Source organism: Nematolebias whitei, chromosome 14 (genome assembly GCF_014905685.2).
Source record: "Nematolebias whitei isolate Nwh7 chromosome 14, NemWhi1, whole genome shotgun sequence".
NCBI lineage: Eukaryota > Metazoa > Chordata > Actinopteri > Cyprinodontiformes > Rivulidae > Nematolebias > Nematolebias whitei.
The window spans coordinates 20,421,939-20,434,430 of record NC_056511.1 but is presented as its reverse complement, the minus strand read 5'-3'; the positions used below and the strand labels follow the sequence as shown (position 1 = coordinate 20,434,430).

Below are 12,492 nucleotides of genomic sequence, written 5' to 3'. Positions count from 1 at the left end.
TTTAATTTTTGTGAGTTCCAAATGTAATACTTACATACTAGTTACAGGTACAATAATTTTGAAATAATTTTGACTGTTGAAGTTAAAAACTTACTTTTACCTTTACAGAGAAATTAGGCCTTTGAATAAACTCCAAATGGTTCAAGAACAGCATCTATTTTAATTTGGACATCTATTTTTTCCAACTGTTTTATTTATTAATTTATATATTTATTTATTTGGGGGGGGGGGGTGCAGTTTAGTAGTTGAGATAGTATGTTACTGTGTTGTGACTGTTGGAAACTGGTTGGCGACTCCATCCCCAACTTATTATTGTGAGGAAATATACAATACCTCAAAGCAGTCACGCCAAAGTTTTTCTGTAAATTTTTACTGAAAATTTTTGATCATCAATTTTTGAAATTCCTGGTCTATTTGTGTGCACAGCTTGCAAAACTGTATTGCAGGTTGTGCACATTATTTTTGCTTGATTTATGCTTTCTATCTGAGGAGAGGTCTCTTGTACAGGTGAAAAATTCAGCTATCTCTTTAAGATGCCCACAACAAAACTGAGAAGAATTTGAGACACCTGCAATGACAACATTTTGAAAAAAACAAAACAAAAAAAAAACCCTCACGCAGTGAAGTTGAGAACCCCCGTATAGCCGTAAGACATTCTGGAGTCATCAAAACTGCCGACAAACACAACATAGTCACCAACAATTGCAGCCCTGTGACATATGACTTTATGGTGTAGCCTAGGGCACTTGCCAAATATATTTCTTTCAGAATAACTGTGCAACATGATACTGAAGGCTGTGTAAATGTTTATAAAATTACATTTGCATGAACTGCTTTGAAATGGCAAAGACAGGAGTTGTTTTATAATCCACTTTGGTCTTCCCTGTGCCTGAACTATGTGTTTGTTATTTACTAGGTTCAAAATAAACTATTTATTCAAACTAAAAATGTTCAGAGTTATTGACAACAGGTCAGATATTACTTATTCAAAACCCTTCCACAGAACCTCACATAAACATTATCTAAACTATCCCTTTAAATATTAAAACTAAAACCTAACATTTATATATTTCCAATTTATTATCCAAGTTCTCTCTCAAAATTAAAGTATATTTCTAAGCAGTCTAATAGTAATGACTTTTCCTGACGGCTGCAGCTTCCTTCAGGAGGGCAATGCACGAACCCCAAACAGGAAATATTGCCAGAAGTGGCTTGAGTCACACAATAAAGAGCCTGCGGCATTTACCAAGCTCACAATCTAATTGAACATCTGTGCGATGCAATAGAGCAATCCTGACGCTTAGAACACCTACTCACAGAAACAACGAGTTGCCAGTTCCACAGAAAAATGCCAAGAGATCCCATGTTCATGCCAAGAAGAAGCAAAGCTGTTGGGGTCAAGTCAGAAGGACTTTTACAGAATTAGGCTGGTTGTTTTCATGAGTATTGTACAGATTCATAGATGACATTTCTTTTCAATCTGTCTTTAACCAGGAAAATCCCACTGAGATCACAGCCTTATTTAGAAAGGGAAGCCTAGGTCTAACATGTATGTTTTTGAATTGTTGGAGGAAACCAGAGAACCCAGAGACAACTCACCCTAACGCATGGAGAACATGCAAATGCCTCTAAGAACCGGGTATTGAACGCAGGAACTTCAAGTTCAAGTAGGTTTTATTATCATTCGCATTACATGTGGTACATGAGGTGGAATTAAACTGTGTACACAAGGTCCAAGTCACATCCAATAATAGCAAAAGTATAAATTGTAAAAAGAAACATTAAAAAGGATCTAAGATATAAACTATGAAATACGCTAAACACTAATAGTGCAACATGCCGAACAACAGCAGCAAGAAAATAAGTCTGTGTGAGTAGATGAGTATGAATGAATACAGCAGCATGAAATAATCAGCAGCATGAGATCAGCAGCATGGATAATCAGCAGTCCATATCACCAATCAAAGTGGCATTACAGTGATTTTTTCCCCCACAGTGATTATCCTGATTAGATACTCATGAGTCTAACAGCCTCAGGGTATAAGCTGTTCCTCAGTCTAATTGTTCTGCACTTAATGCTCTACAACCTCCTGCCTGAGAGGAGCGGGGCAAAAAGTGTGTGTGCTGAGTAAGTTGGGTCCTTCGTGATGCAGGTGGCCCTCTTCCTGCATCTGGAGGTGTAGATGTCTGTGATGGTGAGGAGGCTGACTCCATGCAGTTGTTGCACAGTTGCAGAGCTGTCCTTTTTGCAGTTGTGCAGCCTCCATGTCACACGTTGATGCTGAAGTACAGGATGCTCTCCACTGCACACTCACTGCACACCTGTAGAAGGAGGTGAGGACTGAGCTTCTCAGTCCAGACTGCCTCAGCTGCCTGAGGAAGTAGAGTCTCTGATGTGCTTTCTTGATCAGGCTGGTAGTGTTGTCACCACAGCTGAGGTTGTCGTTCAGGTGCACACCCAAGTACTTGTATCTGGAGACAACTTCTACTGCAGATCCTCCTATACTCAGTGGGGTTAGGTGTGTTTGTTCATTCTGAAATTCACAACCATCTCCTTTGTCTTCTTAATTAAATCTTTAGGCGGAGTGGCGGCGCAGAGGTTAGAAGATGGGCTTGTGATCAGAAAGTCGCAGGTCAACACACATCCCTGAGGGGAGCCAGTGCTGAGGATTATGGTGGAGGAGAAGCTGTGGCTCTTCACAGACTGCTGTCTGTTTGTTAAGAAGTCTAGGACGCATTTGGATAGAGAGGAGCTTAGTCTTAGTGTGAGTAGTTTGTCCATCGTCCTTCTGCTCCAGGTGGGTGAGAGCAGTGTGGACAACAGAGGACATGACGTCCTCTGTCGATCGATTCTTGCAGTATGCATACTTGTGAGGGTCCTTGCTGATGTTGATGATAGCTTTCATGTGGGTCATGACCAGACTTTCAAAGCATGTAATGACTATTGGAGTGAGGGCTAATGGCCGGTAGTCATTCAGACCAGTTGTTGCAGAGCTTTTAGGAACTGGGATGATGGTGGTAGTCTTCAGGCAAGTGGGAAAAGTTGCCAGGGTGAGGGAGGAGTTAAAGATGTTGACCAGTATCTCACAGAGCTGATTGGCACAGTCTTTCAGAACCTTCCCCAGGATGTTGTCTGGGCCAGTTGCTTTACTACTTTTTGATGTATTCGAGGAAAGCAGATGTGTATTCCTACAGATCCAGCTGTCCCTCTTTTACAGCAGCCTCCCTGAAGATCTTGTCACGATCCTCGAGGTTGGAACCCAAATGCAGGGAGGCGAGGCGAGGCAGGAGTTCAAAATAAAAATAATTTATTTTTAAATGACAAAACAAAAGGCTGTCGGTGCAGCAAAACCTTACTTTGGCAGACAGGATCAGGAACTAGGCAGAGCAGATCATCAGATGGACAAAAAACTGACAAGACAGAGGAGGACTGAGACATCTGTGAACACAGAACAATCACCAGACAAAAAGTGAAGGAGAGACAGGCTTTTTATGAGACAGAGGGAGAGTGAGTAACGAGAGCACCTGGGCAGGTGGCTGATGAGGGACAGGTGTGAATGATAAAGATTGAGTGGAGAGGCAGACTGAGGAGTGAGTGGAAAATAACAGAATCAGATAAACAGAAAATCACACACAGAGCAGAACAACAAAAACATAAAGAGCAGACAGAGACAGAACCAGTCAAACAGAACTCAGAATGTAATTAAAGTGACACATTTACAAAGCACCTTGAAAAGGAAGGAAATGATTTAGTTTGTGGGATAACAGGACCAGATACACAAAAGCAGAAAACACACAAGGAGCAGAGGCTTAGGCAGATGGGGGGGGCAGCGGGGACCGCTGACCGTGACAGATCTGCCAGTCTGTACATGCAAAACAGTCCTGCACTACAGAGTCACTGTCACTGACCCACATGGTGACATTTTTCTGCGTGGGTCTGGAACTTCTCAGCGGGGTGGGGGGGTAGACAGGGGCCAGTAGTATGGAGATGTGATCAGAAAAGCTGAGGTGGGGTGGAGTACGGCTTTGTATTCACCTGATATGTTGGTGTAAAAACAGTCAAGTGTGTTATTACCCCGTATTGGAATAGTCACATGTTGATAAAATCTTGGCAGAGTGTCTTTCAGGTTTACGTGATTAAAATCACCAGCCACCACGTAAAAAGCCTCCGTATGCTTGTTTTGCAGCGAGCTGATGTTATCATGTAACTCCTGCAAAGCATCTTTAGCATAAGCATCCGGGGCTATATAGACAACAATGATAAACACTGCCGTAAACTCCTGAGGTAAATGATGTGGTAGACATTTTACAGTCAGTTGTTCTAAAGCCTCCGAGCAGGAACTGTTTATCAGGACAGAGGTTGTGGACCAACCTTTGTTTACGTAGATGCACACTCCACCTTCCCATGTCTTCCCCGTTAGCTCGCTGCAGCGGTCCGCACGAAAAAAACTTTATCATCCAGCTGGAACACTGAGTCTGACATATTGTTATTAAGCCATGTCTCTGTGAGACAGAGTACAGCGCATTTTCTCATCTTCTTTGAGGCACTCACTCTCAGTCGCAGCAGACCCAGCTTGTTTTCAAAAGAGCGAACGTTGGACAGGAAGCGAGACGGGATCGAGAGTCTGTTAGCCTTAGCATTAGCCTTCAGTCTCGCTAATACTCCAGCCCAGCTTCCCCTCTTTTTCCCCTGGGCACAATGCCTCCTCTTCCTATTTGAGTGCTGCTGCCTCCACACTGATGTCCGTAGAAGCTGCAGTCTGCCAAGCATAGTTTTCAAATTGTTGTCGATAGCTGCTGTATACAGAGTTAAACCCTCTCTTATGTTCATCAGTTCAGTTCGACTATAATTCAAACAAGACGAGCGGAGTCGGCCACGGAGCCAATTCCAAAACTCTCAAAAACTGGGATTTCACAGAGACTCGTTGAAGCTGCTGCCCGGCTGAGCGCAGCCATCTTGGACTTCTTGCTGTGAGACAACAGTGTTAACCAATAAGATGCTGTGCTTGACAGGTCCAAGAGCATTAATGATACCATCTTATTTCACTACCTTTTTCAAGATTCAAAGTGAAACCTATCAGATTTTTTTTCTCTCAGTTTGGCCTTAGAGTTAACCTGGAAACTTAAAGCTACATTGTCACAAACAACACTTCTAAAATGCACTGAATCAGGTCTTGTTAAATTGTTAACAGAAAATATTGCAAAGAACAAAGCAGGTAGAGTTTAGGATCACAGCTTGAGAAACAGTGTAGTGGGGGAACAGAGTCTTAATAAGGTGTTTTTCAGCTGCTTTGCGTCTTACTCACCAGGACTGTTCCACTGCTGTTGTTTCTTGCTACCCAAGTTTGACACTTCAAAGGGAGAGAGAAAGTTAAAGTCAAAGAACAGCTGAGACAAACAACATAAACCAAAGAGGAAAAATGGAAGTAGAGAGAAATTCAGTGTCAGGGACTGACTAAAATATTGGAAACCTAAGCAGGATGCTTTATTGTTAATAAGAAAGGGGATTGGGGTGCAGATGCTTGGCTGCATTCTGTTCACTTCATCTTTCCTTCATTTTGCTTTTATTTTCCCTACACAGCAAAACAAACAGTTTGGTACAAGAAAAGAATCAAACCAAATATAACAGAGTTAACAAAAGATATTCTTTCATACCTTCACTTTCAATATCATCAACTGCATCATTGACTAGGCGTATGACTGTCACTATGGAATCTAGGCAGAAAACACAAAGCAAAGAAGCTTGTAACACGTTACATGATAGCAAGAGCTAATCAGTGGCAGCAGATGTCTGATTGATATTTTGTACTTTGGCTGTTTGAATTTTTAAGAATATAAATAATTTCAGTGTATTTATCAGACTGTAGTTACATAAAGAACATATTCTAATATGTAGAAGTGTTTTATTTTTTTTCATTCAACCTTTGAAGCTACAAAGAAAAACATGTTATTTTAGAAGCAGGTTTATTATTTTCAATAAATAATCATTTTCTTAAAAGTTCTTTAGTGGAAAATAGATGAGCACTTGTTTTAATGCAGCTACACTAATTAGACTGGAGGGAAAGAATCAACATAGATTCTTAATCTAAAGAACAGAGCAACAGACATATCCACACCGGAATAATCATTAGGGTGTTAGACTTCCACCCTCTTACACTCAGATAAGAAGTAAAATCAATGATTTTGAGTTATCTGGGAAGAATACACAAAGGGAAATTCAGCAAAAGTATTTTTCTGTAAACATGAACCTGCATATTAACCACTGAAAACCCTTTCACCTGTATTGTTTTCACTACATAATATGATACAACTAACCCATCATTATTAACATTCATAACATTCTATGGCTTTCATTTTTCTAAGACATGACATGCATGATTGCATAACAGAAAATGTACATAGTATGTTCAGTTTTAGTACGGTAATCACAATATATTTTAAGATTGTAGCAAACAAGATGATCTTTTAGGAAGGATCCAGTATAGACCTCCATCATGATTAACAGATTTATGAGCCAGTGGGGAAAAAATATTATGTTGTATAGGCAGGCCAGTTGCACAAAATAAACTAGTGCATGCAAATTTCAATTATTTTATCATTAAAGATATAGTTCCGATCCTTTGAATGGCATTTTGTGGAAAGGTTACACAAAAAGTCGCATCTGCTGCTCTTTAAATGACCACAGTTTGATGAGGTGAAGGATAGTCAGAGGTAAAGACTGAAATGGGTTGCTGCTGGCTTAAAACAACTTAAATTAAAAATAATAATAATAATCTCAAAGTGCTTAATGCAAAAGCAAAACCTTTAAATTACTGTCAGTTTTGCACAACAGGGTTTTTGGCTGAGAATTTATGTTGTGCTGAAGATGTCCCAGGCTACAATTGAAGCTAGTGGCTTCTGTGGCTAAATGTTAAAGGTGTATGAAATTGCATTTGCATGAACTGCCATCAAATTGTTGAGAGTGGAGTAGCATTGATCAGGGATGACATCACAAGAATTGTGGGGAGTCCAAAAATTCCAGATGTTGGGCAAAAAACACGGCAGACCTCAAGCATAATGGCTACCTCCAATGATTTTGTCCATGCCAACTTAAACGAAATGTCCCCAGGGCCAAAATTGCCTTGGAACATATTGAAGGATACATCAATACACAGCTCATGCACTGGCTACAATGCAAAGGACTAGCAGTGTCCAGCAACTGTACCAAACTGATAAAATTTTACGTGTGGTGTTCCTGGTATTTCCATGCTGATTCATGCTCTTGTGCATTGGTGAAAAAGAACATATGGTTGAAGATTACATGTAGTATGCATGCCACTAATTCTCCATGTATTGAAAAGGTTTTCTGCGGCAGTCCTGATGAATGATTTTGTCAACCACTTCTTTGATTTAATTTGTTAGCAGTGTTAGCCATTAGTTGCTAGCTATCAGTTCTTCTACTTTTGCTTGGAAACGGAAAGGAACTTTAAGTTTTATCCAATGTCTAGCCGATTTTAGATATAAATCACATTTAGACTGCTTTAACACTGCTCCAAGTAGAGAACGCCAGGATGGTGATGGTATTCTTGGCATCTCTAGTGGTTTAAAAATATTATACTTCCACTCAGATGTAAGTATTCTTGTTTACATTTTTCCAGTCAAAGCCAACTCAGCCACATAGTGGAACCCAGTTATCACATTTCTCTCCCTGAGTAACTGGCTTTGGAAAGAGCATGAACTATATAACTTGCATATGAGGCTTGTCAACATATCGGCCATCACTACTGCAAGTCCCGTAGCAACAATGCTTCTTAAACACCATTTTACAGCTGTTTTTATTTTTTATTATTATCGTCACAAACCACAACTACAGCACTGATTGTATTATATTCAAAATTCTCTTTTCCCCAAAATCAGGGTACTTGTGGACATCACATATTGGGTGGGGAGCTCTTTTTAGTAACCCTGACCAGCAGTACTGCTGTAAAATGTTTAGTTGGGTCAGTCGCCGTTTCTCCAAAATGAGGTAATTTATAAAGCTATCAACAACAGGTAAGATATTACTTGTCCATAATCTTTCCATGGAACATTACTTCCAAAGGTCAACCTAAAATTTAAATCTGATCAACTCTGAGGCAAACAACAACAACCTCCCACTGTGTCTTAACTGGAATTAGTTCTACAAGACTCAGTTTGCATATTTCATAGCTGACATTTTGACTATAAAGAATGGAAGTAGCAAGAATCCAATAATGAGGTCTAAATTTCCCTTACCAAATGTTCTGCTGTTATACATATTTGAGAAAACAACCAGTTTGCACAGGTGCAGAAGTGAAATGCAGCACTTGGAACACATTTTACTCTTTCAGCCAACAACATCTGTTGCGAAACAAACATACACAGAATACTTATAGTTGATTGTTGTTGGCTAAGTACCAATTTAGCAATAGACATTTTGCATTTTAGCATACTTGAATTCTGATTTATTGCCATTTTGATCAGTCAGTTTGAATCAATCAGTGACACTGAGATTAAGAGACATTATTGTTGATCTAAACTAATTTTGTAACACCGACAAACCATTTCAAAAGTACACCAATTAAGAATTATATGTGTGGTAATATGTTCAGTGGAATCTGCTGGTATTTCAAAAAGCATCTTCTTAGAGTATTTTTTTAAGTAAATCACTATTTGTTGTATACATTAGTTTTAGTGTAAAACATATTTGGAAACGCTCATAGAAATATAACACACCTTGACACCCACCAGCATAAACCTGAAAAACGATGGCGAGGCTGCTGGTGGGTCATACATGTACAGAGTTTCTAAATGTACAGTAGTCCCTTGCTTATTTATGATTCATTGTTCACGGACTCGCTCTATTGTAGTTTTTCAAAATAAGAGTGGACATGAGACACAATTGGCTGACTGATGGGTGAGCCGCATGATTGGTATGGAATTATTGGAGTTATTTAAAATGAAATATTTTAAATTATTTAGCACCTGCTACATCTGTGTGCAGCCCACTGCAGGAGAAACTTCCTCCTGCACCTCCTCCTCCTTCCTCTGTTCTATAGCGGAGAAGTGGGCGTGTCCGAGAGCCCAGAGTGCAGCTGTGGCAGAGAGCTGAGTTCATGACATGCTGTGCTTTTTTAGAACGTTTAGAGTTTAGAAACATTGTTTAGAATATTGCAAGAGTGTGGGAAGTGTTTATATATACAGTATATATATATATATGTATATAGGCAGCAGGGTGGCGCAACTGGTAGAGCTGCTGCCTCTCAGCGAGCAGGTCCCTGGTTCAAACCCCGGTCCAGGGGCCTTTCTGGGTGGAGTTTGCATGTTCTCTCCATGCATGCGTGGGTTTTCTCCGGGTGCTCCGGTTTCCTCCCACAGTCCAAAAACATGCATGTTAGGCTGATTGGTGACTCTAAATTGTCCCTAGGTGTGAATGAGAGAGTGAATGGTTGTTTGTCTCGTTTGTCTCTATGTGGTCCTGTGATGGACTTGTGATCCGTCCAGGGTGTACCCTGCCCCTCGCACAGTGATTGCTGGACATGGGCACCGGCGACCCCCGTGACCCAAACTGTAATAAGCGGGTAAAGAAAATGGATGGATGGATATATATATATATATATATATATACATACATACATATATATACATATACATACATACACACATATATATATATATATATATATATATATATATATATATATATATATATATATATATATGTATATACTAAAATAAACTACTACTTAGTACAAAGTACTTAGTACTTACTACTTAGTGGTTATTCACTTATCGTGGGGATTCAGGGTACAGATCCCCGCGATAAAGGAGGGACTACAGTATTTATTTTTTCATCACTGCATTTGTATTATGCTAATGTATAAAAATAAAGTGTGTACAGTATTGCGTTTTGCTTTCTCAGTTAATTCCTACCATTGTCATCCAATGACTCAGAAGTGTAGGAACAGAGGGACTGCTCTTCAGAGGTGGAGGCCGAAGGACACTCCACATTGTCCACCATCTCTGGAACGACCAACATGTAAACATAAATTAAAGATGCTTGAAAGAACATATTCATCTCAAAACTAAATTGAAATTAATGATCATTAATGCCCTCATTGCTATATTAGGATGTTAATGTTAAGAAAGAAGTCAGACAGTCATGCATATGAACATTCAATTTAGAGTTTCTGATGAATATAACACAAATGTCTTTGGCTCTTAGTCCAAAAAACATAATCAGCAATCACTGCGAGGCAAGAGTGAATGTCAAAATCAAGAACATTCCCAAGTTACAGAAAACTCACCAAGTTCTGACAAAAGACCTAATTAAAGGTATAATAACTTTCTAACAAGGTTGAGTCAGGTCCTCTGCACGGATTCTTCTTTGTTGAAACGTTCTATCTTTTATCCAAAAGACCTTCAGACTGATAACTTCAGACGTTTCAACAAAGAAGAATCTATCAGAGGACCTGACAACCTTGTTAGATTTATCTACCAGGATTATTGAGCATGCATCAGGGTATAACAACTTTATCTCAAACTGAGGTATAGTACACCACCTGCATCTATCACATACAACATCATCATCTGCAAAACTACACACTTAAGAACTGCATCCTTTCAAATCACAACATTTGTTGCACTTTTTTAGATTTTTGAAGGCTTTATATGATGAAAGTAGCATTTTTTTTAAGGAATTCATAGCACCTGCTGCCTTGTATCTCAATGCTTTATACAAAGGTCATGTGCAAACTGTTAATAGCTCTGAGTGGGATTTAGAGATAACTCTCCACTACTACTTCCAAAATAAATTGTTTAACATTTGTAAAATTAAGTGATTGCAATTTTTGTGTTTGCTAAGGATGAGCTGTGATGGCCTTCCTGAATTGGTATAGCTTAGAGATCCCACTTGATTTTTAACATTGCAAGTGTGTGCTGGAGATGACTCTCAGCTACTACCACAACAAGTTGTAGCTCAATATCTGAACAGCTGACTGATTTATAGCCATTTTGTGTTGACTAAAGTCAATAAACTCTAATGGTCATCATGAATTTGGCTGATTGTAGATGCACAGTCATTGATTACTTTTTGGACGTTTTGTTAAAATCTGTTCACTGGTTCATGAGACATTTTACTAACAAACAGAAATGGTCAAACAAACACACGTATAAAAATAAACCGCAAGTGTCTTTCAGGGCTTTTTAGTTTTCTTCCAAACACACTTGAAAATTAAACATAATATTTTAAAGTAACACTTGTGATAGTTAATTTAGACATCAGTTATTGGCTAGAAATGAAACATTTATTTATTTTAATTTCACACATTCCTATATCAGTGTCAGTCAGTACAAAGTATGACATAAAAAACAAATAAATAAAATAATTAGGCCTATTTTGATCAAAAAGCATCCTCCTTAAACTAATAAAAAGAAGTACACAGCTTGTTTTAATTTTCCTTGAGACATTCTTAAAATCCTCCATCCATCCATCCATTATCTTCTGCATGTTTTGGAGTCGAGTCATGTGGTTTGCTCACAAACTGAGTCTAACTGCTCACAGTTTGAGCAGTTAGACGCAGACATTTCTTTCCACAGCCACCTCTTTTAGCACTTTTGGGAAGATGCCAAGGCGTTCCCAAATCAGACAGGGGTTTTGAGTTTGTTTCTCTCTAGAGGACAGCCCTCAGCTCCTGCAGGGTGGATCAAGGTTAATCTGACTCCTGCGCTAAGCGGTCTGTCTTTTTCTCTGACTCTAGATCAGCTGATTCCCTCTGTAAATGCTGTTTTTATCAGTGAAGTTTCCCTCATCCTTTGTTTGCAGAGAATGTCAGAAGAAAAAGACCTCTGTCAAACTCTAAGCACTTTGCTACAAAGCCAGGATCCTCTTTACATTCCTCCCACACTTTCTTTAGTTTGACGCATTCAGCAAGTGACTGTAGATGAGATAACTCTTGTATGTTAGGACTGTAAGGCACTAGTTGTATTTTATCACAGCTCTCCACCTGGAGTGTCGACTAGAACAGCACTTCAGGCCAGGAATCAGTTTAGTTCTTGTTAAGCAGGATTTTAAAAGGGAGTAGGAAGGAGGACACCACGCAGAATTCCTTTAACTTCTGTATTTCCAACTGTTTACAGTAAGAATGAATGCAGGTGTGGGTCTCTGTGTGGGGTGTGTGCTACTTGCCTGTGGATGTGTAAATGTGTATGTGTGAATAGTTTCCTGTGAACAACAGAAACAAATTTAAGTAAATTGTTCCCATGTGTCACATACACTGCAAATTATTATCTACTGTGCATTAACATATAAACAATATGCAGAGAAGGCAGCACGGTGGCGCAACTGGTAGAGCTGCTGCCTCTCAGCGAACAGGTCCCTGGTTCAAACCCCGGTCCAGGGGCCTTTCTGGGTGGAGTTTGCATGTTCTCTCCGTGCATGCGTGGGTTGTCTCCGGGTGCTCCGGTTTCCTCCCACAGACCAAAAACATGCATGTT

General features: G+C 39.5%; 1 protein-coding gene across 1 annotated transcript in view; it reads right to left on the bottom strand.

The window, feature by feature from the left end:
* Positions 1-12,492, bottom strand: part of LOC119420010 (protocadherin Fat 3) — a 139,602-nt gene that overhangs the window by 20,479 nt on the left and 106,631 nt on the right. Inside the window, exons 48-50 of the mRNA XM_037687379.1 lie at positions 9,931-10,020; positions 5,656-5,715; positions 5,307-5,351 (exon numbers count right to left, since the gene is read on the bottom strand). Of these exons, the coding sequence (XP_037543307.1) occupies positions 5,307-5,351; positions 5,656-5,715; positions 9,931-10,020 (195 nt within the window). The remainder of the gene's footprint in view (positions 1-5,306; positions 5,352-5,655; positions 5,716-9,930; positions 10,021-12,492) is intronic.